The sequence below is a fragment of the Hevea brasiliensis genome, chromosome 17 (genome assembly GCF_030052815.1).
Source record: "Hevea brasiliensis isolate MT/VB/25A 57/8 chromosome 17, ASM3005281v1, whole genome shotgun sequence".
Classification (NCBI taxonomy): domain Eukaryota; kingdom Viridiplantae; phylum Streptophyta; class Magnoliopsida; order Malpighiales; family Euphorbiaceae; genus Hevea; species Hevea brasiliensis.
In genome coordinates, this window is record NC_079509.1 from 47,698,760 (window position 1) to 47,726,627 (window position 27,868).

General features: G+C 31.6%; 1 protein-coding gene across 1 annotated transcript; it reads right to left on the reverse strand.

Moving 5' to 3' along the window:
• Nucleotides 1-1,331: 1,331 nt before the first annotated feature.
• Nucleotides 1,332-17,269, reverse strand: LOC110637826 (serine--tRNA ligase). Its single transcript, XM_021788162.2, has 10 exons — nt 17,072-17,269; nt 16,444-16,604; nt 16,270-16,340; nt 16,022-16,183; nt 15,813-15,918; nt 15,277-15,470; nt 14,877-14,980; nt 14,608-14,791; nt 14,039-14,218; nt 1,332-1,705 (listed from the first exon to the last, which is right to left on the reverse strand). The coding sequence occupies exons 2-10, from the start codon at nt 16,574-16,576 to the stop codon at nt 1,496-1,498; spliced, it is 1,344 nt and encodes a 447-aa protein (XP_021643854.2). The 5' UTR covers nt 16,577-16,604; nt 17,072-17,269; the 3' UTR covers nt 1,332-1,495.
• Nucleotides 17,270-27,868: the final 10,599 nt, after the last annotated feature.

Genomic DNA, 27,868 nt, shown 5'->3' on the forward strand with positions numbered 1-27,868 from the left:
GTGTTAAAGAATGACAACACTTGCTTTAATATAAAATTGATGATTTCAATTGCTTTATTTAGGAAAATTATTTTTTAATAAATTACATTTCAATATGTGTTATGACATTTTTCATAACATTATAATAAACAAAATAATAATTAACTTATAACAAGTCTTGCCTTACTGTTGTCATAGATAGATTGTTATTATTGTAGTGAGATTGTTAAAAATAGAAGAGAGAGAGAGAGAGAGAGAGAGAGAGAGAGAGAGAGAGAGAGAGAGAGAGAGAGAGAGAGAGAGAGAGAGATAATGCAATGAAAGTTTTAGAAAGAAAGAGAATAGCAATATATAGAACAAAGAGACATAGATCGTGAAAGGAAAATAATAGTACAGTGTCAAATCAGGATGCCATTTTTATTTTTATCTCAATTTAATAAATAATTAAAAAAATAATATATATTATTTTCCTTCATTTGCATAAACCAATTTATCATCCAAAAGATATCAACCAACACCTTCAAAACAATGTTAGTATATGGAACACCTAAAAATACAACACATTCTTCAAGAATTGCACATAAGACTAGCTCTATTCAAAATCCTGCTAATCTATATAAATATAATGAAGGCTGATCTCAAAATAAATTTCACTAAAAAGTAATAAATAATGCTCCATTAGATTTTTTTTTTTTATATTTGTTTATTTTACTTTTATTTTTTTAATAATTTTATATCGATTAATGATAAACCTATAAGATATTTAATAATAATAATTTATAATAATAATTATAATTTAATTAATATTTAGAAAAGTAATAGTTATAATTATAAATTATATAAAATAAATATATCTTTTCATTGTCAACCATAATCATAAAATTATGTATTTAATTTTTTTATAATAAAAAATTTATGACAATAATTATAATTTAATTAATACTAAAAAAATTAAAAATCATAATTATAAATTATATAAATTAATATCACAAATCAAACATCAAATTAATCATCTTATATAATGTCCGATCAAAATTTTCTCTAAAACTTGTCAAATGATTTTGTAATAATCAAGACATTAGAAGAGATGAAAAATAATATACACAAATATCACTAAGATAATTTTTATCTTATTAATATTTATTTATATACGTTTTATTAGTATTCTGTTACTTATTCTTTATATATATATATATATATATATATATATATATATATATATATATATAATTTTTTTTTTTTGAAAAAGTTATACATCTATATTTTTATTCAATTAAATAATATAACAAAAATCATTAAACCCACGTGACCAAAAGCTTAGTACAAGAATTTTTTTAAAAATTAAAAAAAAATTCAAATCAGAAGCATCCTTTCATAAAGCTCTGTTACGTGTACGTTTCCAGTCATAAAGAGAAAACAATGACAATGACCAAATTTTAGGCATCCAGTAAGGAGAACAAGCAATATGCAATCCAAATTCTCAAATTCTAATATGCAGAAGTCTATAATAAGATGACTAAGCTTTAGATTTCTTCCCCTTGCCTTCTGTAGAAGGGTTGTTTTGGAAAGGGAGGAAAGCTTTTCCACCCATATACACTCGCAAAGGTTCTGGGATCTCTACACCGTTTTCCTTCTGGTAGTTCTCAAGGATGCAGCAAATGGTCCTCTCCGTTGCAGTGAGCGTAGAGTTCAACAAATGAACGTATTGTTTTGCTTGCTCATTGCTCTGCAATCAAGCACAAAAACACCAACAAATTATGAGATACTTACCAAGGATTTGATATTAATGAAGCCATTGAAAAGAAATTTAAAAAAAAAAAAAAAAAAAGAACTCCAGTGCAATTTTATGCAGTTTCAGTTTTTTTTAACTTAAAAGAGATTTACATGAGATAAAATAACTTAAAAGAGATTTACATAAGATCCCTGTCCATCAACATAAACAAGAAAGTGTGCAGTCTTGCAAGTCAACTTAATAGTAATCCACGGTTCAATGAGGTAACAGATAAAAGAATTATGCACATTTTGATTAGAAAGGAAAAATTACTATTTAGTATCTATATTTTAACGAAACTAACTACTTGATCCCTGTATTTTGAAAAAAATACCATTTAGTCCTTATATTTAACAAAACAAACAATTTGGTCCTTATATTTTAAAAATATACCATTTAATCCCTACATTTTACTTCTGTTCAATTATTTAGTCTCTCTGTCAATTTTTTCATTAGTTAAAGGTCTAATGCCAGTCAAACTACTATTTAGTTCCTCTATTTTAGTGAAACTAATTAGTTGTTCCCTATATTTTAAAAAACGCATTAGTTAGTTTCAGTAATTTGATTCTGTTAACTCTTTAGTCCTTCCTATTATTTTTTTACCCTGACCCTCTCTCCCTTATTTCTCTCCTTATATTTCCTTCCCCTGCACCCATACCCTTCTCTCCTTTATTCTCTCTATTTTTTCATCTCTTGATAAAAATGGGTACAAGCTATACACATAAAAAGATTAATCAATTCCTCTACATCTCCAAGTACTCAAAAAGATAATCTAGGAAAACAGTTTTTCAATAGAGCAAACATAAAAATAATGCACAGATAATCAAATGCAAATACTTGAACAATTTTAAAAAATGTAAATTCAAATTTAGTCTCCACACAATAAAATTTTCATTTTTATCTAGGAATATGATTTTCAAAATACAAGAACTAACTAATTAGTATCACTAAAATAAAGAAAATAAATAGTAGTATTTTTTAAAATACAGAAACTAACTAATTAATTTCACTAAAATAAAGAGATAAACAATAATTTGATATGCATTGACTAACAGAAAATTCAACAGAGAGCCTTAATAGTTTAACAGAAGCAAAATACAGGGATCAAATAGTTAGTTTTGTTAAAACGCAGGGACTAAAAAGTAATTTTTCCTTGGAAATATCATCCTAAGGAATCTGTGCCAATACTGTTTTCAGTTCCTCTCTTCTTTAATCTGAATGCCTTTCTTCTCTAAATTCCGCACTTTTATTCCACAGAAAAAAACAAAAAAAAAAAAAGAAAGAATAAACAAAAATAAATATTTGTACTTAGATTTCTACACCCTTGTAATCTGTGATTCTTGTTAGAGGTGCAAATGACTTAAGCTACTTGAACTCAACTAGTAAAATAATTTGAATTCAAATTTATTTTTATCAAGTCGAAGTCGAGCTCGAGCTCAAGCCATTCAACTAATATGTTGTGCCAAGTTAATACTCAACTCAAGTAGCTTGCAATCTTAATCGATGTGTGTGTATATGCGCGCGCATATATATATATATATATATATATATATATATATATATATATATATATATATATATATATATATATATATATATATATATATCATTTTACATTAAATATATTACAGAAATGTCAATTCAAGCTTGAACTTGAGCTTACTCGAGGATATTCAAGTTTTAATTTGAAATTAACAAAATTATAAATTTAAAGTGATAATTAAATCAGGTCGAGCCATGTTAAATTATCTTATAAATGTAATCAAGTCAAGTTAGATTTTAAGCCTCGAGTTTTTTAGTTGATTTGAGCTCAAGCCTTACATTATTGAATTGACCCTGCTCGATTACAACCCCTAACTAAGATGTTTAATGCAGGTCTGGTTCAGTTCAGTATTACTGTAATAGCGTGTGAGCAATAGGATAAATTTCTTAATTATCATTTGATAGCGTGTACTACAATCTACTATTCTTTCAACCAAAAATGCTCCTAATATTTAAGCCCAAATCATCATAAAAAAAATGAAATTAGTTTTCCTGTTTCCCAAATTGATCCTATGTCAATTATTTAGCTGGTCATATGCAGTATCAAACCACGAAAACCCTATAAAACAATTCAAACTCAAGCTAATGAGCAAGCCTAGGTGAAGCATGACCAGAATTGACTAAATTACTATTAAAAACTGTCCAGTACTCCAGTGCATTAAAAATGCCTCATCCTTGTAGTATTAACCAGCAAGCTAAACATTGCAACAGCAATTATCTATCTACAATGTATTTACTATGTTCCTCCAACACTGGGAAGAAAAATGCTTCATTGCAATAAGGTTCAACTGATCCGAGCTTTAAATCCAACCAACAACTTTAGTTATGACATTATAATCATTTTAACAAAAGCCATTGGTTGGCTTTAAAATGAATAGAATGCATAACTTTTTCGAAAATTTCAACTACAGTCATTGGTTGGCTTTAAAAGTTTGGAACAGTTAGAGCCTACATGAGCCAAGAACAGCAATGAAGATCATAGTTGGCAAAGCAGCTTTGTCCTCATTTTAAGTTGGTTAAGGAAATGTATAAATGAAATGTGCTCTTTGTGGTAAGATTTTATGGACTAGGTCAAGGTGGTTTATTTCATGGGTGGGCCCATCAATGTTACACACATGGCCACGAGAAACAGGGAGCAGCTTGATTGGAGCACTTACATTCATTTTTTTCTTTCCTAAGTTCAAATTTACTTGTGCATAACTTCCATGTGTAGGTATAGACATGTAACCAGTTCAGTGTTGTTAAAAGCGAGCAAGGAGCTGAGGCGAGCAACACTTAACATTCATTTTTTTTCTTTCCTAAGTTCAATTTTACTTGTGCATTACTTCCATGTGTAGCTATAAACATGGAACCAGTACCAGTTTCATTTGTTCATGAGGTGGTTATTTAGTTCTAGTTATCAGTTGTATTTAAACATAGAAAGGCAGAATTTCCTTCAAGGTCTGAGCTCCTGGAATTTAGAGAATATAGAGTTCTCTAAACATGCTCTTATTAGTAGATATTAAATATAGGTCACAATAGTAAAAAAATCACAAAAACACAAACTTTCAATTAATCCTTTCTTCAAATTCACATACCTGGGACCACAACATGGAAGCTACTTAGTGAGTAGTGAACTCAAATTTCTTCATCTCAAGGTTAAAAAAATTGAAGAATTGGGAATAGATTAAAGGTTATTGGCAATGTCATTTAAAACCATACTAGTGATCAAACTGGTTGAGTGACTGGTTTACAGTTTGACCAGTTTGATTTCCTTTTTCTCATAGAACCCTTGGCATGCTTGGAAGAGGAGATTTTTTTTCACAGTTCACACGTTTCCATGAGCTTACAAGTTTTGGTCTGCTTGACAAAATATCAGTGCATAAATCCTCATTTCCAAAACAATAAAAGAAATCAAAGGGGAAATAAAAAAAAAAAAAAAAAAAAACAAAGCACCTAAACTCCCTGGAGATTCAAAGAACAGCCATGATGTCGCTAGAGAATGAAGGAGCTTAAAGGACACCAGCTACAGAACAAGGAACCCAATGAAATTTTGTTGATCTATCATTTGTGAGGGACCAAATTGATTTGCAACTAAGATTCAATGTTGTCCAACCATCATGTCATAGCCATTGTGAAAACTGATCAGTGAAGGACTGGGAAAGAAGAGCTGGACTAGGAAAAGACGAAAGAGGGAAAAGAATTAGAGTTAAAGAATTGAGAACTTTGGAATTAGAAAATTTGCCTTCTGTGGACTAGAGATGGAATCCCTCAAACACCACCTCATAGTGGAACCAGTTCAGCGGGGTTTGGTGAGTCAATCTGGTTTTGACTGGTTTTTAGTTAAGTCAACAAATTACATTAAACTGGACTGGATTGCTGGCCAGTTCCAGGCTTAACAGGTCAGACTAGTTGGTCCTGTCCAGTTTTCAAAAGACCAGTTATCAGACATGATGGGTGGAAAAACTAGTGGATCAGACTCGTTTCATTAGAATAATTAAAGCTGTAACGGATAGTGTCTAAAATTGTATCCTAGGTCCAGTAGCATGGGCTGGTCAATTAAGATAAATATTGTAAGCAATTCAGCTTGATGGAGAGCAAACTCCAATGCTAAATGGTACTAATTATAACAATTCAAGTTCTAAGAATGGGTATACTAACACCACAACAATTAATGATAATTAATATGCGAGACAGTTCTGACCCACAGACTCCATTGAGAACTTAGGCCTCGAGATTTCTAGTCCATCTGATCCACAGGGTAAATTTTACTCAATAAATGAAATATAGTAAATAAAAAAAGAATAATAATAAAAAAGAACGTTGAAAGAGAACCGCCTGAAGTATGCGAACTGTTTAAATTATAGGAAATACAAAAGCGTAGGAATAAGAGTGAAAAAATCATCTCCTGACAACCATTAGGGATATGCTTGAAGGGACTTCAGAGGAGTATCTCCTAGTGTTATGATGCAAACATGCAGTATTACCAGAGGGAGCTAATCTCTTTTTAGCCTTATTTTAAGTTATGTTTTCATTCTAAAAGCCCATTCATATATGTACATATATCTTAGACCTAGGGAGAAACAATGGTTGTAAAAAAATTCTAAGGCCTTTTTTAGTTGTGAGAAACAAGTTTTGTTTAACCGAAAATTATTTTCAAAAAATTGAAAGATAGAGTTAAATTTCATTCAATTTTTTATAATGAAATGAAATACATATTAACAATTTTGAAATTTAAGATATTAGACAAGCAGAAATTTCTTTAAAATAAAAATCTTTTTTTTTTTCAAAATTAACAACTTGCTTACCAATATATAAAATGATTGTGAGTTCCATTCTTGTGAGTTTCTAATTTCCATAGAGGATAAATGGGAGATATCAAGGGCTGAAGAAGAAATTAATTCTGAAGAAAGTTGCATCTTTAATTCTTAAAGAAGATGTATTTGAAAGATGGAGGAGGCAAAGGAAGAAAAGCAACTATGATGAAGGAAACTGATTTGCATTCTAGTGCTGGTATATTTGAGTGGAGTCTAAATTATGCTGCTGCAACAGAAGTCTTTCCTGAAATCACTCAAAAGGAAACCCAAAATGTTGGAATACATTGACATCTCTTGATTCTTTACGGTTATTTTTCTTGCATCTGAATATTGCTGCTAATTTTCTGGATAAGGAGGCAACAGTTACAGTGTAACATTGCGGTTTCCCTTATTCATTCTTGAGGACAAGAATGATTTCAAGAAGTGAAGAATGTTATGACTACTAGTAAGAAGAATAAGGGGCTTATTGTATTGTGAAGAGCGTAGAACAAGAAGATGTAGTGAGATAAACTAGATGAGGTAGTTAGAGTAGTCAATAGCTGTTATAGCAGTTGTTATAGTTGTTGTAATAGCTGTTATAATTGGTAGGAACAATTAGCTAGTTGAAGAGATGTTGTATAAATAACCAAAGGAGTTGTATCAGAGGACTATCCAAGAAATATCAAGATTTCAATCTATTATTCTCTCTAATTCTCTTCTAAGTTCTATTTCTCTCTACATTTCTTTTCTTCTATTTCCCTTCCCTGTTTTTCTATATTTCTCTCTAGTTTCTACTCTGTTTTGGAATTGAGAATCCTGCTCTATGACACTTTTAGACTTAGTTTTGTAATAAATGTCAAGATAATATTTAGTTAGTTTTGTAATAAATGTCAAGATAACCTTTAGGATTGAAATATATCTTTGGATTTAAATACTGTATATCAAGTGATTAGTGATAGAAGCAGTACAAGTTCAATGGATAAGGGCAACGGGCTGAAACCTTTAAGGGTCTACTACAAAAAGAAGTTGAGGAAGAAGAATGAGCTGGCAGAAATAAAGGGTCTAGTGCTGTGCTGACGTATGGATTAATTGCAGGTGAATTTGTTAGAGGAATTTTCGGAAGGAGAATCTCATGGGGCCAAGAGTTGCGGAAAAGTCATTTTTTTGTATCAGTAATGAGAACCCATGGAGTAGGGGTATTGGGATTTTTTTACTTGTTTACCATTCCGCTAAGGGCTAGCTTAAGCCAGTTTGGAAGATTACTCCTGGTTTTCTTTTATTCTCTCTTTGAATTGGATTGAGCTTTAGTATTTGCTTGTACTGATTGTAATGGCTTTTGCCTATTAGTTATTAAAAGCTCTTCTGCTTTTTCTAATATTATAAATTTGTTCTTTACTCTAACGGTCCGACCTACCATTTCTTTTATCCTGTGACCAAAACCAAGATGGAAGAACGAGTTGAGGGACGTGTTCATCAAGTAGAGAACATGATGAACTTGGAAGAAATTTTGTCAGCTATAAGCTCGAGCAGGAGCAAAGGATGACTTCTTTTCAAGTTGAATAGGACCAAAGATTTTCTCGTTTAGAAGCAATGATTTCCACTATGGCACGGGGCAAATTAGTTATGCAGGAAGGTGAGGGTACTTCTTCCACACCTCGACCATTAGCTGATCAAGTGGCATCAAATGATTCCTCTTTAACCGTCAAGAAAGTGGAACTTCCAAATTTTGACGGGTAGATCCAATAGGCTGGTCAGCTAGAGCAGACCAGTATTTTGCAATCAATCAAACTCCAGAGGCTTTGAAAGTCCAGCTTGATTTAGTGTGTATGCAAGGACCAACACTCCATTAGTTACGTTGGCTTCGACTACGTTCTCCTGACCTTTCTTGGGCGCACCTGATCTTGGAGTTACTTCATCAGTATGGAGGTGATATGAGAGCAGACCCATATGAGCGTTTGTCCACTCTTCAACAAGATAAGTCAGTAGATGAATATATTGATGTTTTTGTTGCCCTTGGATCTCAAATTGAAGGTCTCACCGACCAGTCGAATTTGGGTTTTTTCTGAGTGGCTTAAGGAAGGAAGTTAGGGTGTGCATTCGTTCTCATGATTCAACAGATATATTTCGCATCATGAATCTAGCCCGAGAAATAGAGTTGGAAATTCAATTCTTGAGTCAACACAAAATGCAGCCATGGTATATAGGTGACAGTAGGTCTCAATGGTTTCCACCACAGGGGCCTAACATCGAAAGGCAGCTTTCTAGGTCCTCTTTTATTTCTAAAGTTCAGCCCATATCCAGTTCTTCTGAACTTCCAAAACTTCCAAGCCCGAAACCTGTGGATCGTGCCCCTTCTGGTCCACCTAAATTTCTTCAAGGCAATAACTCTCCTTCAGCAACCAAATTTTCCCAAGCTTCTTCTCATTCCAGAGGCACTCGTCACTTCACCCACCAAGAATTTCTGGATATGCGAACAAATGGCCATTGTTACTGATGCAAGCAATCTCTCCACCCGATGCATGAGTGTCCTAATAAAACACTTAGAGTGTTGATTATTGGTGAAGATGAAGAGAAGCCGCGAAATGAGTTGGGATTCACAAGTATCGACCCGCCTCCTGTAGAAGAATCTTCTGATGCTCATTTTTCTAATATGGAGTTACCTTTTTCATTTGTTGGTGGTATTTATTTTCCCAAAACTATGAAGCAACAAGGGTGGATTGCTAGTACTTCTATTACTATTCTCATTGACAGTTTCTTCTCAGTTACAAGTTGAACTAACTCCTTTTGGAATATGTTTGGGTGATGGTCATAGGGTGGAATCAAAAGGTGTTTGTCGAAATGTGAAAACCGATTTGGGCAAATTGGAAGTGCAAGCCGATTGTTATTTATTTCCTCTAGGTGGTGTTGATATCATTTTCAGCGTGGCTTGGTTGGAGACATAGGCGAAGTATGGATGAATTGGGCTACAAAGCAGATATCTTTTTTAGCTCAAGGATAACCAATTACTCTTACGGGCAATCCATCATTTAGTCAAGCTTCGGCATTTGTTTCTCAACTTCATAAACTTGTTAATGTTGAATATTACGCATTAATGTGGCAATTAAATGAGTTGGATGCCAGCTAAATCATTTGAAAATGACATGAGGGAAAGTCAGCAGATTGAATAATAATCTATCCTTAGTCGATATCAAGAAATTTTTGGAGATCTCACAACTCTTCCTCTGCATAGGCCACATGACCATGTTATTCCTCTTGTTCCTGAACTACGATGATTAATGTTAAGCCTTATCGGTATGGTTATATTTAGAAAGATGAAATAAAAAAGCTAGTGAGTGAAATGCTTGCTGCTGAGATTATACGTCCAAGTTCCAATCTTTTTTCCAATTGTATTCTTCTAGTAAGGAAGAAAAATGGCAGCTGGAAGTTTTGTGTTGATTATCGAGCTTTGAACAAGGCAACTATACCAGACCAATATCCAATTCTTTTTATCAATGAAATGTTGAATGGTGCCAAATATTTTTCTAAATTGGATCTTAAGTCTGGTTACCATCAAATTCGGTTAGCAGATGAACATATTCCAAAGATGGCTTTTCGCACTCACTTAGGGCATTTTGAATTTGTAGTAATGCTGTTTGGTTTAACTACTGCACCAACTACTTTCCAAGCTATCATGAATGATATGTTTAGACTATACCTCCAAAAGGTTATTCTGGTACTCTTTAATGATATTTTAATCTATAGCAATTCATGAGAAGATCATCTAAGCCACTTGAACATGGTGCTCCAATTATTGCTTCAACATCAATTTCAGGTGAATCAAAAGAAGAGTTCGTATGGGAGACCAATAGTGGAGCATTTGGGACATGTAATTTCTGCTCATGGGGTAGCTATGGATCCTACCAAGGTTTCAAGTGTGATTAATTGGCCACAACCACAATCACTAAAGGTTGTCCGAGTATTTCTCGACTTGACAGGCTATTACCAACTTTTATAAAAGGCTATGGGTTAATTGCTTAACCCTTAATTATTAAAGAAGATAAGTCAAGGAATGTTTCACTGGACACAATAAGCTCAAGATGCTTTTATTAAATTGAAGGAAGCTTTGTAGTCATCTCCTGTATTAGCCACTCCGGATTTCTCTAAAACATTTGTTCTTGAACGTGACGCGTCGAGCTCTGAGTTGGGAGTTGTCTTAATGCAAGAGTGGCAGCCTATTGCGTTTTTCAAAAAGGCTCTTTCTCCTTGAAATTTTTCTAAGTCTGCATATGAACGAGAAATGATAGCCTTTGTCCTTGCTATGCAACATTGACGGCCTTATTTATTTAGAGGAAAAATTCTGGTTTAAACTGATCAAAGTAGCTTGCATCACTTGCTAGAACAACAAATCCATACTCCTGCACAACAATTTTGAGGAGCAAAGTTATTGGGGTATGTTTTCAAAATTATTTATAAGTCGGGTTCTTCAAATACAGTTGCTGATGCGCTTTCTAGGCGTGATGGAGACATTGAATTTCAGATCATTTCTATTCCACAATGGCTAGATTGGAATCAACTAGAGAATGAAATTGTTCTCAACCCTCATCTTCAAAAAAATGTGCAAGATCTGCAATTTGATCCTAATTCTCACAAGCACTATTCTCTCTTTCAGAAGCTCTTGTTCTATAAAGGACGTAATGTAAATGAAGAACAAGCATAGAAGAATAAAGAACTAGGAGAAATCAAGGAGTAATTCTTGAATGGAGAACTAATTCTCAAAATATTATTGATCTCATAAAATTGCCATAACAAAGCTCATCTAGTAACAATAGAAACCCTAGTTCTTATTTATAGAATTAGGAATCCCAATCACATTAAGATTTTAGAACCTTAATCCAATCCTAATTAGGAATACTAAATTAAACCAAAATAAACTAATAAATAATAAAATTCCTAAATAATAGACCTAATAAGAATAAAATTCCTAAAGAATAAAACTTTTAAATTTCCTAATTTTATATGTAATATAATTCCTAAATCGTATTAGGGATATCATCTTCCTATTCTTTAATTGTTCTCTCTGCTAGTTCTAAATGGATTCCCAAATTTTTGGCTGAATTCCTAGCTTCACCAATTAGGGGTCATTCAAGTGCTTTTAGAACTTACAAGCGCCTTGCTTCCAATCTTTATTGGTCTGGGATGATGAAGAGCGTTAAGAATTTTGCGGCTGTTTAGTGTGTCAAAAAACACAAGTATGAAGCTTCCTCACCTGCTGGTTTAATCCAACCCTTGCCTATTCCATATCGAGTATGGGAAGATATTTCATTAGATTTCATAATAGGCCTGCCTCATTCATTTGGGATTGATGCCATTTTGGTGGTCGTGGACTGTTTCTCCAAATACAGTAATTTTATTGGTCTTCAACATCCTTACTCTGCAAGAACTATAGTAGAAGTACTTGCCAAGGAAATTGTTAGACTTCATGGGATGCCGAGATCATTTTTAGTGATCAAGATCCAATTTTCCTTAGTCTTTCTGGTCTGGGCTTTTTTGTCTTCAGGGCAATTGTGAATGAGTACCGCCTACCACCCTGAAACAGATGGGCAAACGGAAGTTCTAAATAGAGGATTGGAAACTTATCTTCATTGCTTCACCTCGAAACAAAGCAAGTGGCTACTTTGGGCGGAATATTGGTATAATACCAGTTACCATCCCGTTCTTACTCAATTTTTACCTTGTGAAACAAAAGTTGAATCAATGGCTCAAGATTTATCTACACAAGATCAGTAACTTCACCAATTAACTTACAACTTGACTAGAGCTCAGCAGCAGATGGTAAGGGCAGCAAATACACACTGCAGAGAGGTGGAATATAATATCAAAGGTGTTTTTCTGAAGATTAGATCCCATTGTCAGTCATCTCTTTCAAGGGTTATCGATTCAAAATTAGCAGCCCGCTATTTTGGCCCTTTCACTATACCACAACGAATTGGCAATGTGGCTTACAAGTTGCAACTCCCAGAAAATGTAAAAATTCATCCAGTGTTTCGTGTATCGCAACTCAAGAAAGTGGTGGGAGATCATCAAGTGGCTACTGAGTTATCAAAAGGTTTGTAAATAGAAGAAACACTGTTGGAACCTGAAGCTTTATTACAAAAAATGCAAGCTGTAACCAATGGCACCATAATTTTGCAAGTATTGGTTAAATGGAAGGGTAAACCTCAAGAAGAGGCCACATCGATGTCTTATATTGATTTTGTTAACCAATTTCCTACTACTAGCCTGTGGACAAGTCTGTCTTCTAAGAGAGAAGTATTAATAGAAGCAGTCCTACAAGTTCAGTGGATATGGGCAATGGGATGAAGCCTTTAAGGGTATACTACAAAAAGAAGTTGAGTAAGAAGAATGAGCTGGCAGAAATAGAAGGGTCTAGCGCTGTGCTAACGTATGGGAATCAATTGCAAGTGAATTTGATAGAGGAATTTGCAGAAGGAGAATCTCATGGGGCCTAGAGTTGCGGAAGAGTCATTTTTTTGTATAAATAATAAGAACCTGTGGGGTAGGGGGTATTGGGATTTTTTCACTTGTTTAGCATTCTGCTGAAGGCTAGCTTAAGCTGATTCGGAAGATTACTCCTAGTTTTCATTTATTCCCTCTTTCAATTGGATTGAGCTTTTGTATTTGCTTGGACTGATTGTAATGGCTTTTGCCTTCTAAATATTATAAGCTCTTTTCCTTTTTCTATTATTATAAATATGTTCTTCACTCTATCAATTAGGCTCTGAGATTATTCGTACAATCACTTTCAAATAATTGTTATTTTCAATGAATAATTCTTATGTAATAAAAGAAACTAATAGAAGATCTTAAAAAGAAGAATATGGAAAAGTAGAAAATTAGACAAATGAACATGTTTTCTCGTTTTCCAATTTTCCATTTGAAAAACATAAACTTGGAAACTAAGAAATAGAGAAGAACTAGAAAGTAGGAACCAAAAACATCTTCCCCAACCAAACAAGACCTATGAATTTTCCATTTTTCTTTGGAATTGCATAGTGCGTAATGCAATTCTACAAGTGTGAAACCAAAGAGACTTTAAATTCTGGTGCCAAAAAAATTCAAGATGTGAAGCCTATTAAGTTATATTTTTATTTCATTGTACAAGATACTTCAGATTAAATTCAAGATAAATTTCTAAAGATCTCCTCTCAACAAACCAATTCTATCTTCCTTTGGATGTCCTATAGAAATGTCCAAAATGCATTGTCCATACTCCATTGTACCAAGATGTATTTAAAAGTTTTCACATGGCATCCTCTAAGAATAGCCACATGGCAAGCTCTTGGGAGACAACTTGGCTCACTTTATATATATGTATAGATTTTCATTAGTGTTGGAGGTATCAAATGGTAGACTCGAAAAATATCTCAACTGATACGTTGAAAGTATATGATACACATGCACTATAAGAGCAAAACAAGTGTAAAGAACTTACCTTTTTCTGCCCATATCGAATTTCCAACCTTCTTGACTGGTAGTCTGTACAATTGGAACAGGAGACCAACTCTCTGTATGTTTGTGAAGCAGGAAACCAAGCTTCCAAGTCATACTTCTTTGCAGCAGCATCATTCAAAGCACCAGAAACAATAGCTACAACTTGGTATGGAATGTTTAGCTGTTAGAGAAGAAGTGAACTGTTAGAACACACCTTAATTCTTAATTTTGTGTGATTGATGTGGGATAATTATTATTAAGAACCAATAAGGCCTTGCCTTCCATACCAGATCCACTTTGTTTTTTTTTTTATCACCAGAAATATCAAATGATGGTGTTGTGCATATAAAAATTTGCAGTCACCTCCTCTCAATGTTTAATTACAACCTTGCTTTTTTCCGGAAAAATTTTTTTGAGAGATCGGCGACACCAATTTCTAGATTCTTATGTAGTAGGTAAAGAGCAAGCATGTAAAGCAGGGAAACCATTAATTTTTTCCCCATAACCAAGAACTAGGAAAAAAACAAAAATAGAGAACAATTCTGACTTTCTAAAACACAGATATCATACCATCTTGTAGAAGTCCTCAGAGTTCTTGATCATTTCTTCATGCATGTCCCAAGAGTCATTACCATTTGGGCTGGTAATGCAGAATTGCTCCACTTTCTCAAATTGATGAACTCGGAAAATTCCCAAAGTATCACGACCATGTGAACCAGCTTCTTTACGAAAACAAGATGAGTATCCAGCATATCTGGCAAAAAAAAAAAGAAATTAATGAGATCATTACAATCATAGTTTTCTGCCATTGAGACCACAAGTCACTACAAAATTATAACCTGATTGGTAGCTGTGAAGGATGGATCCAATCATCTAAATGATAAGCACACAATGGTTGTTCAGCTGTAGCAATTAGATACTTGTCATCCCCTTCACCGGTCACCTATCAAAAACCAACTACAATGGTAATCCTTGCATTTCATCTAGAGAGAAATTCAAGTACAAAAGAAAAAGGAAATTACAAAGTTTTTAGGGACCTAAATTATCAAGCATCTTCATGATTTAGTACAAGTATTAATATAAGATGGGTTGTGGAGGATCAATCTGCTCTCTATCAGCTGTGACAATAAAAATGTCAAAACTCGCCTTGTAAACTCCTTCATCAAGTATCTAAACATTAATTACATAGCAGGAGACTTCTCCATATCTAAACATATTCTGATATTTTTCAAAACTCACCTTGTAAAGTTCTTCATCAAATTGTGCTAACTGAGCACATTTTGCCATAATGTCTTTTCTCATGAAAAAGGGAGTCTGCAAGGCTGTGCAACCCCTCTTCTCCAAGAAATCTAGTCCAAAATTAATCAATGCTTGATTAAGTCGTACACCATCACCTTTCAAATAAAAGCCTCTACCTCCAGCTACATTGGCACCTATGTATCAAGAACAATGGCACTAGCATAAGTATTACATAACCAAAAATCTATGAAGAGAACCCACTACCGTACAAGCTACTTACCTACAAATATTCGTACAAGAAATTTGATAGAGATGATTCACTATGGCTAGTGAAATGCCAACCAACTTTTAATAACAATGATAACAATGAACATATACTTAGATTACATAAATTTGGAAAACTCATATTTAAGTCATGATACAGAACTTAAACTTACAGAAAACTTCCACACTGTATTTCAGTCATCAAAATCCAGTAAAACCCCTTTTTCCTTCAAAAGCAACGCTCAAACTAAAGAAATATTACGTTGTAATACCTTTCTTAGTATCAGCAATTCCTAGAAGCTCAACAAGCTCAACATGGTTTTTCAATTTAGGATCAGAACGTTTCTCACCCCAAACTCGAATTACAGCATTATTTGCCTGCAGAACAAAAAGAAAGATTTTTTCTTTTTTTTTTTTTAAAAGAAGAAAAGTAATGAATAGCATAATAATTTTACCACTGGCAGGGAGTAGAGATGTGAACCTCATCATCGCTAACAGGCACTGAATCATGCACAAGATTCCCAACGGCTTCCAATCTCTTAATTAAAGCTAAAGAAGCCAGCTGCACCTCAGCTTCTTTATCAGCGCTCAGTTGCTTGTTATCATTGGTATTTTTAATCAATTCAGTTGCATCCTCACCTGCCTTATAAATTTACAAAACCAGAAAAAAAAAAATAAACAAAAAATTCATAATAAAAAAACAAAGCAATTAATTAAAAAAAAACTCACAATTTTGAGTTGAGCAATTTGTTTGTTTATCTTATTCAACTCTTTGCGTAGATTGTCAAGTTCAAATTGACCTAAAAAGAAGACCAAAAATAATAAAGATAATGTGATTGCAAAACCCACCCAGCCAACATCATTAATTGAACTAGAAAGTTAGGAAACGAATGAGATGATTACGCTGCCTCCACTCCCTGTCTAGAGAAATAATCTCATCAATAATATCAACATTGGCAAATCGGCGACGCTGAGATTCGCGGATGATTTCGGGGTTGTGGCCCTTTTCTTCCCTAAAGAGATTGATGTCCAACATTATCTCTTCTTCTTCTACTTCTTCTACACTGAAATAATTACAAGAGGGATATAAGATAACAAATATTATATAATAAAATCGAAATTTTAATAATTATAATAAAATAAAAATTAATTAATATATTAAATTTTATACAAGCTTTTAATGATTTTACAGATTCAACAAAAACCCTTGAAAACTGTCCAATGCTAAAAACACAGGAAAAACCATGGAGAGTATACAAAATATTCCACCATAACACTGTTTAAATCAGCAGTTATGTAGATTGAATGGTGAATTCATTGTTCATATCTCGTAGCAAGCAGCGGTACTGTTTGCTAAAAACCCAACAAGAAATTACAGGTCTGAGACGTGAATAATACTAAAATAGTATCCATCAAAGTAGTATCCAGGATAACTGATAAATTACAAGCAATACATAAATTTCATAGCAAAATTTCAGTATCCCACAAATTCAAACAGAAAAAGTAGATATATTAGCTAAGACGATATTACCAGGAGAGGATGAAGTGAGGAAATGACAGGCCCAGGAGCCAGGCAGCCAACAATTGCCGAAGGGAATAGGCGAGGATTCTTTGAAAAATAAAATAGAGAAACAGAAGGAGAACAGCGGGCTGCGGCTAGGGAAAGAGAGAGAGTGCCTACAGGTCCTGCTCAGGGTTCCTTACACCTTTTACTTGTGTGTGTCCATCTAAGTAAAAATTTTGACAACCGTGATAATCATAACATTAAAGTTTTTCGACTAAAAAATATTCCATAAAATTTCATCCAATTTTTAATTTTACATAATAAAATTATTCTAACGTCTAATTATTAATTTTTCTATTAGACGTTAATGTGAATAATTTTAACACAAAAATTAATTAATATATTTTTTTTTTAAATTATGTGTAAATTAATTAAGCTCTATATTAAAACTGTCTACATCAACGTCTAACTGAAAAATCGATAATTAGACAATATAAAAGTTAAAAGTTAAGATAATTTTATATTATATTTTAAAATTAAAAAATTATAGTATTATAATCATATAAATTTAAGGACAATTATTGAAATTTATCTGTCTATTTAAACCTACTTAATTTTGTGCTATAATGTTTTATTTCTTTTTTAACTTATAAGATAACAAAACTACCAATAAGTTTTTAAAATAAATTAATTTATTTTTAATAATAATTTTTAAATTTCTAACTAAAAATATAAATTAAGACATCAATTTTTTATTTTGTTATTCACAAGTCTATACTTACAAGTTAATTTGATTAATTATTTTACTATTTATATTTATTTAATTTTTAAAATTTTATCATAAATCTAATTTAATATTTTTTAATCATTTTAATAATAAATGTGCTTATAAAATATTTTTTACCAAATACATCAATTACAGTAATTATTTAAAATTTTAAATACTTATAAATTTAAATTTATTCAAATTTACTTATAAGTATAATATGCTTATAAACTAATTTTCATAAATTAAATCAAACATCCACTAGATTTATGTTCTTTTCTCATTTTTAATTCTTTTCATTACATTAATTAAGCTACAAACCTTAAGGTTACATAATTTTAATTTAACAATTTATTATAAATAAATAATCGTAACTTAATTTTGCATATATATATTAACTTAACCTCATTAAATTTAATCATAATTTAATTCGAATTTATTATTGAATTTTTATTAAATTTAAGTCATATCATAATTTATTAATGTGTAAAGTTTAATGTAATAATTGTATCATATATAATTTTATTTATGTAATAATCTTGGTTGTTATTTATGTTTCTTTGTGAAATTAATTTTATTCAATTTACATATGTTAAGAATACGTATGGTCTTGTTTTATATGTAAGAGTTAAATTGTGAGTGTGTCAAGAATGTGTACGATTTTAAAAATATTAAAATTAAATTATGGTATAAAGAATTTAACAATCTACAACAAGTTTTTCATTTCTTTTTTTCTTCACCTTCCCGAAATTCACTTATAATCAATTTGATCTTTGTATAAATTCAAAAACTCATGTCCTTAACTTCACTTCACTGTTTTTAAAAAAGGAAAAATAAAAATTTAAGACCGGTTCAAGTTAGTTTAAAATGGTAAAGCTATCTCGAATCTAAAGAAACACCAGGATGCAATGAATTGAAGGAGGAAGTACTTTGAAACTCAACCCATAATTTTAAAATATATAAAAATATATATATTATGACACTATTCAACATGTAACAACTCAATTATTGAAACCCCACACATCAAATTCTAAATCTAAAATTCATTGATGAAGTCATTGATGTAGAGGAATTGGAAGCCATAGTTAATGAGGAGGGTGTGACTGAAACTGAAATTCAGGAGGGTCAATTGTCTTTGTAGGCTATGTTGGAAACTAGTAGTAGTCAGCTCACGACGATAATCGGCATTAGTAGGAAAAAGAAATTACACATACCCATTAATGTGGGCAGTACACATGATTTTTTGAGTGAGAAATTGGTGAATAAGCTTTATTAATAGGTGGAAGTAGCAAATGGCCAATAGTTAAGATGCGAGTATGTGTGTAGAAATTTTCAGTGGAGTATGCAATAGTAAACCTTCAAGGTAGATGTGTATGTTTTACTACTTGAGTATTATGATTTGATATTGGGAGTGCAGTGATTGAGGACATTAAGAGATATAAAATGGATTTTTGCCGGTCTTACTATGACTTTCACATTACAAGGAAAGATTCATTCTTTGCAAGGAGAGCAATTCTCTACTTTTGCTCAAAGGATTATGCTATTAGTGTTAAACATAGATATTTGTCACTTTCACAATGGAGAGCATTCTCATTCTCAGCTATGTGTTATTCAAACTGAGAAAAGTACTTGGATGGAGTTGTGGGAATTATTGAATCAGTATGCATATAATTTTTAGGGATAAATTTCAATAACTACCTCTAAACTTATATAGTTATAACACTACAGTCCTTTAACTTTAAAATATAATATAAAACCACATAAACTTTCAAATTTTGTACAGTAAAACCCCTCTGACTTTTAATTACTGATTTTTCACTTAGAAACTGATGTGAATAGCTCCCATATGGTGCTTAGTTAACATTTCTCTCTCCAATCTTATGCAAAGTGTAAAATTATTCTCTTTATGCATGAAAAATTATTCTGCCTATAGAGAGAAGAAGGATTCAACTTACACATGACTTGAGAGAGAAAAGAGAAATACTAACTAAGTTTCATGCTGGAACTGTCCAGGTCAGCATCTAATTAAAAAATTGATAATTGGAGGTTAGAGGGATTTTACTGTGCAAAATTTAAAAGTTGATGGAGTTTTATATTACATTTTTAAGTTGAGAGACTATAATGTTATAACTAGATAAGTTCAGGGACAGTTGTCAAATTTTATCCTAATTTTTAGGAACCAAAAGGGCTACCACCACAGAGATCTCATGATCACAGAATCCCTCTTAAACCCGGATCGCATCCCATCAATACCAAGCCATACAGTATGCCTCTACTCAAAATATTGTAATTGAGGAAATGGTTAGATAAATGTTAAAATCTGGAGTTATACAAGATAGTCGTAGTCCATGTGCTTCACCAATTGTTTTAGTGAAGAAGAAAGATAATAGTTTAAGGATGTGCATAGACTATAGGGCCATCAATAATATCACAATTAAAGATAAAATTAGTCATATTGCCTGAAGGAGCGGAAGCATGAAAAACATAAGTTTAGATCATTGAATTCAAAATTTTCTTCTAAGGTCTCATGTATTATACAAGATTTATTATTTATCTATTTGATTTCAATGTTAAACAGCATATTAAAACTCTTTTAATATGTTTTTAGATCTACATTTGTCATTTAAGATTTTAGAATTAACAGATTAATTCATTAGAACCCTAGATTAAATTAAGAACAAGTGCACTAACCTTTTGATGCACTGTAGTTGTGTTTGGCACCTTTGGGATGCGCCTAGGACATCAAATATTGTCCCTCTAGCTTGTCCACACTAAGATCACCAATCGCAGCACCTTGAACAGCTTTTCAAGCCTTTCCAATCAATTAGAAATTAAGGTTTTGCCTTTAAAGATGTTACAGATGTATACAGGACATTGGAAACGATTTCTAGCAATTTTAATTCAAGAGAATATTGGCAATTCTCTTTGAATTGATGAGAGATGAAGAAGATGAGAGGAAGAGGTCTCCAAGGGTGGCGGCACATATGAAAGAAATAGTAGATTGTATTTTGTTCTTTCATCATTTCCCTTATATAACTAGGTCATCACTTAAAACCCTTGCCGCATGTCACCTTCTGATTGACTCTTAGTTTAATTGACCCAATCACATTGTGCCAAGTGTCAAACTTAGATTTAATATTGACTTTTGATCATCTTACATGATTAAAAGACAATTGGCAAGCTTATGTATAGTGTCATGTGTCACCATCTCATGGTGTCACATATCAACCTGTGAAATGACCAAAACACCCTTGTGTCTTAATTTTGAGTTCTCAACCCAAAATAATTATTTCTCTTCTTTTAATCAATTTATATCAAATATAAATTAATTAATTAATCTCTATTAATTAATTTTTCATAATTAAATTCATATTTAAACACTTTAAATATAAATTTAACTTATATTATACATTCAATAACCTAAATTTGGTTTCAAGCCATGCTAGGGACTTTGCAATCTAATTGCAAATCAAACCTATTTAATTAATTAATTAAACTCTTTAACTAATTAATTAAATTACATTTAATTTGGTGATTACTTGTGCATGTGTTTGACTCACTAGGCTCATCACTAATTGGCAATTAGATATGATATTAACTCTTAATATTATCAGAATTCTTTCTTACCATAAATGATTTCTCTAAATCATTTTATGCACCTTATAGACCATGGTTAACACCTAGTATAGCATGTCATGGCCACCCAATCAGTAATAAGGTTTATCTTCAATGAACCTATAATCATATGTTACCATGCACTAGAATCTCTCTGTTATAAAATCTCAATTCGAGTTGGAGTCATGGTTTATGTCAAACCCCATTTGCTATGAATATTATGTTCTCTTTTAATTCCAGTTGTTGATTAAAAAGATTTTCTCCTTAGAAACTCTTTTCTGATTAAATATATCTGTCCTGGCCAGGAACTTGAAACATCAAGAACAATTAAATGAACATAGGATTTTATCCTTATTTACTTAGGGTAACAGATTCCATCTTGATCAACACCTACCTCCATATATAACTAGTAGGAGCCAACACATGCCCATATACCCATAGACAGTACAAGTATGAAAGCAGTATCAAACTTAAACCACCTATATATAAGATAACTGTGCTATCTCAGGTATAAAGATTATATGCACTGATATGATTTATGACAATGCATTGACAAGAGTAAACTCCATGTGCTTGTCATAAATGTCACTGGTTCGGCCTACTTATCATGCATAAGTGTCTATCACGTTTGTTATATGGCATGAGACTCACCATTCCATCTTATTTATATCTCATATAAATACATTGGGAACAAACATGAATACAATCTTTCTGGATAAGTCATGTCCTGTGTTAAGTATCCTCGATTGTGAATCAATTCATGATACTTTGTGTTAGAAATGTTGTCACTCATATTCTTAACAACTTAATAATAGAATTTTTAACAAAATATCAATGGACATTTTCTATTACACATAAATATATTATATAAACGAAAAAGTGAAAATGCATTTTATTAATAAAACATGTACAAGATACATACTAAATGATATGCTCTAGGGTATACTACTAACATTGCCTCCATGCATTGCGTGAATTATTTTTTATTTTACTTTAATAACATGTTTTACTATTTATTTTTTATATTTTATATTTTTAAAATTATACTAAAATTTTGTTAAAATTAAAATTTTCAAATTAATTATGTTAAATACAAATTAAATTTTATTAAAATTTTGAACATCAATATCATTAGTTCGTCGTTGAATGACAAGGGACATAATGAAAACTGGTTCACGTGGAAACTTTTGTTGCCTTGGTCAAATATGTTTTTTTAATCTAATATCAATAATTATTGAAATAAAATTATTATGTCAAATATTATCTAATACTACTAATGAAATTTATAATTAAAAAACATAGTTAAAATGAAATTTTAGCTCAATTAGACCTTATCTGATAAAATTAATTTTACTTTTAAAATGAAAGTTTAAATATTTTATATTTTTAAATAAAATTATTAATTTTGTAATAATGTTAAGTGTTAATTTATGGTGGATGCAATTATGAAACATATATATGTGCGTGTGCGTGTGAGCGAGCATGCAAGGTTATGGGTGTTTACTAATTTGCAATTTCGTTCATTGTATTATAGGTCTATTAAATTAAAAAAAATTATAAATTTATCAATTATCTTTTAGCGTTAGAATTAATTTTATAATTTATTTTAAATCAAAACAATCAGAATTTCTCCACGATATTATTAAAATTCCTTTCGATTTTCTTTTGACTTAATTAATTATATTAAAAAAATAATAGATAGCCATAATGTTTATTTTATGCAGAATTCACATGTGCAATTATTGATACCCATGCAAAACTATGCATAACAAATTATGAATATGAAATTAAATATAAAGAAATATAAATATATATTATAAAACTCCTCCTTTAAAATATAAAAAAAATTATTGAAAATTAACTTAATTATGTAATATTATAGATCAAGATGGAAGAAGGTGTCGACTCCATAAAAAATTATGTATTCATTAAAGTATATATTCCAATCCCTTATTTTAATCTCATTAATCAAGTAATCTGCAGTAACATTAAACTTAGCTGGTGCATATATAGGGCCAAATAATAAGCAACTCCATACCTTCTGGAAAGAGATCCAAATTCAAAAAAATTTTTATGAACTATGGCTAGGGCTACATGATGATTGAGAGGCTATGGTTTTGGCTTTGGTTTTCAGATTTTTTTAGCAAGTATCTAAAAAAGCTGAGAAGATAGTGCAATTTTACAGAGGAAAAAAAGTAGAATAAAAGAGATAAAGAATGTAACCAAGTCATGATTAAATATATTTACCTATTCTCAAGAATTGTGTATGTATGACTTATCTTCTAAACTTCAATCCCCTCCAACTTCTAAAATTAGATTATAATTTTTATCTAATACTTTAAATTTAAACATTTTATATAACTAATAATTAAAAGAAAATATTTTTGAATGATTAGATAAATAAACAATCTATATTTTTAGGAAATATTTTTTATTTTTTAAATAAGTCAGGTAAAATAAAAATTTTAATATTTTAATACTATTTAAATTATAAATATCTTATATTTTTTAAATAAAATCAATTTAAGTATGTGATATTTTTTGCCGGGTGGTATTTTTTACCAAGTAGCATATATGTTAGCATATATTGATGACAACAACTATACTGAGAAAATGACAAATGACAAAATTTTAAGATACTTTCTTAAATATGTGGCATGATTTTGTGAGTTTATTTGTATGCTTTAACTTTATATATATATATATATATATATATATATAGAGAGAGAGAGAGAGAGAGAGAGAGAGAGAGAGAGAGATTCCCACTACCACTAATTGAAGACTTGCTTGAAGAGTTAGGAGGTGTAGTAGTTTTCTCCAAAATTGATTTTAGATCAAGGTATTGGCAAGTAAGGATGAAACTTGATGATATTCCTCAAACTACTTTTGAAACACATGCATGGCATTATGAGCTTTTGGTTATGCTTTTTGGCTTAACCAATGCCTCAACTACATTCTAATCTCTTATGAATTCAGTTTTTAAGCCATTTTTCAGAAAGTTTGTACTCATCTTCTTTGATGGTATTTTAATTTATAGCACTTCTAAGGAACTTTATTTACAACATTTGCAAATTGTATTGAAGGAGAACCAATTATATGCTAAACAAAGCAATTGTCATTTTGGTGAAGAGTATGCTGAATATGTAAGCCATATTATAGGCCCTGATGGAGTGCATATAGACTGAAAGAAAGTTCAGGCTATCAAAGATTGGCCTATTCCTCAGAATATTAAATAGTTAAGACGTTTCTTGGATTTGACTAAATATTATAGAAGATTTGTTATCGGGTATGGGAAGTTGGCTAGGCCCTTGAATGAATTACTTAAGCATGGGGTTTTTCAGTGGTCTGATGATGCTTAGAAGGCTTTCATGACACTTGAGCAAGCTATGGTTAGTGCACCAATCCTTTCTCTTTTGGATTTTAATAAAACCTTTGCAGTTGAGACAGATGCTTTAGGTGAAGGATTTGGGGCAGTATTGATGTAAGATGGGCATCCCTTAACCTATATCAACAAGGCACTCTCTATCAAAAATCAAGCTCTCTCCACTTACAAAAAGGACCTTTTGGTTATTCTATTTGTAATAAAGCATTGGTCACGCTACTTGCAACCCATACATTTTGGGGTAAATTTCATCCATGGTACATAAATTTTAGGTTTGATAACAGTGAGAGACATAAACTTTAATTTATAACTTAAAACACTCTAAACAATTATTAAAGTAACACTAAACCCTATATTACCCCCAATAACCGGTTTAAAGTTTTTGTTTTATGACGTGGCAAGCTCAGCTTGACTATTTACTTCATCTTTCTCTCTCATATCTCTTCCATCATTTTTATTATCACTTTTCCATGAACAGCGTTCTTCATCGCAAAGACATTCTCTGCAAATCTCTCCTCCCATTTTGATAGTTATCTCTTTTCCTCTCATTCTCTCTTACGATTTTTGTCTCTAAAGGCTTTGGTCCACAAAAGTAAAAGATAACACATGATAGTAGTTTTGGTAAGGGAATGAGAAATGGAAACTACACAGGAAGCAACAAAGGAAACTAAGGCACTAGCGTCACTTACCACCATGCAGACAGAAAAGTTCATCGGTGCTTGATGATGATACAAGTCACCTATCTAGATCAAAGCATTGATTTTATGGGAGAAAGGATTATAACAGTTTTTGAAGGGTAAAGGATTATAATAGTTTTTGAAGGGTTTCATGGCTACTACCAAATGAAAAAAAAAAATATTATTGCAAAATTGAAGGGTAAACAATTTATTTAAAAGTTAAGAGGACCTACCAGGTAAATATATTCTATATTCAGTACTGATAAAGTTTTGGGTGACTATCTTTCTGGCCCTATAGTGTTGTCAATGGAAAAATTAACATTTGGTGTTGGATTTTTGAGCATTTTATAAATTTCACATCTTCTATTCCAACTAAATATCATGTCAGTACTGTAGTCATATAAATGCTAAATACTAATGCTTTTAAATTAAGAGAATGTAAATGAAGGTTGTGTTTGATGATGATCCTAGAAACTTAGCTATCATGGTAAAAAATGATTATTTTTATTGGTCTGTTATTTTTATGTTAGAAAGTGACTTTGGAGCATTTTCATTATCGTCTTTAGATCCATAAAATTTTCTTAGATGGTCCAGTTGGTTGTTAACAGCCTATAACTACACTCATCGACCAATCATAGAAATGGATCGACCTGATATGAAGTGTTAATAGCATAAAGAATATTAAGAAGTATGCACTATTTCACAAACTTAGAAGTATACGACCGAAGAAATTAAGGACAAAAAGGATTTCAAGTTAGGACATATATCTCCTCCTCTACTATTGCTAGTTCTGCAAGAAGCCGTTGAATCTATAGACATATAATTCCTCTTTATAATCCCTCAAAAAAACTACTATCATATGCTATCTTCCACTTTCGTCAATAAAGGACCCAAGCCTTTAGATCTCAAGAGAGAACGAGAGGAAAAGAGATAACTGTGGAGATGGGATGAGAGATTTAATTTGCAGAGAATTTTTATAAGGAAGAAATGAACACTGTACTTAGAAGTGAGAGATAAAGAAAACAAAATTGAGAGAGTGAGAGAGAGGGGAATACACAGTGAAAGAAGGATGAGAGAGAAAAAAAAAAAAGAGAAAGCAAATTGTCAAGCTGGACTTGCAATGTCATTACAAAAACCTTTAAACCGGCTATCATAGGCAATATGGGGTCTACTATTACTTTAACTATTATTTAGAAGGTTTTAAGTTACAAATTTAAGTTTATATACCTTATTGTTACCAACTTCAAACTTCATGTACCATGGGTAAAATTCACCCAGACATTTTGTGATCAAAACTGATCACAAAAGTCTTAAATTCTTGTTGGATTAGAAGCTTAGTACTCAAGCACAACAAATTTGGCTCACTAATCTCCAAACTTTTGATTATGAAATTCAATACAAAAGAGGGCAGGAAAATATTGCAGTTGATGTCTTATCTAGGGTCCCATATGCTATGCTACTCTTTTTACTCTTGTTGCATAGCACATATCGAACTAGTTGATGGTAGCCATCATAAAAAGTTGGCATTCAAATCCAGTGTTGCAATAACTTATTCTTGAATTATAGCAAAATCCTAATTCACACTCTAAACATGCATGGAAAAATGACCAGGTAAGAAGAAATAGGAAATTGCTACTATTTCTTTACTTAAGAAACAATTATAAAGGGCTAATCATTGAATGAAAACATTGTAGATAAACATCAATAATCAATAAAATCAATCATGGGCTATACAATTTTTCAACAAATTTCTCATAATTAAAAACAAATTTTCTCATGTGCACTCAACACAAGCAAAAATTGATAATCAAACAAACAACCTCTACATTGACTAGATCCTACCAAGTACACCCAATATGAAAGCTTTGGACATTGCATGAACATATGCATTAGTTGGTGTGGCAAGAGTTATGGCTGTGCCCATACATGGAAGACAGGGATGATTGAGACTTGAGAGCCTCTATTGGAATGTGATCTAAATTAGAACATCAAAATGAGAGAGAAGCAAGATGAAGACTGGAGCGGTAGTGAAAGATTGAGAGTGTGAAGATAAAGGTAGTCTCTGTGGTTATGTTGTCAATGTGATCTATGAGGGAAGGTGAAGATAAAGATAAAGGAGAAATAGAGAAGAGGAACTATGACCTGTGATGGCATCATTGATTAAAAGCCTAGAAGAATTGAAAAAGAGGGGATTTGAAGGAGAAACTGAGATTTGCACAATATATTATATTATATTACATTATATTTTATATACGATATATAAAAAATTTAATAATTATAATTAAATACATTTAATTAAGGGACTAAAAGATTTGATATTGGATCAATATTTAAGGATCAATTTGTAAAGATATGTAAGTTTATTTGTAAATAACTATAATATT

Coding starts and splice junctions, on each gene's coding strand:
- LOC110637826 (XM_021788162.2), bottom strand. CDS start 16,576: ATGTTGGACATCAATCTCTTTAGGGAAGAAAAGGGCCACAACCCCGAA. Junction 16,341..16,443: donor AGACAGGGAGTGGAGGCAGC/GTAATCATCTCA, acceptor TCTTCTTTTTAG/GTCAATTTGAACTTGACAAT. Junction 14,981..15,276: donor TTGATGAAGAACTTTACAAG/GTGAGTTTTGAA, acceptor GGTTTTTGATAG/GTGACCGGTGAAGGGGATGA.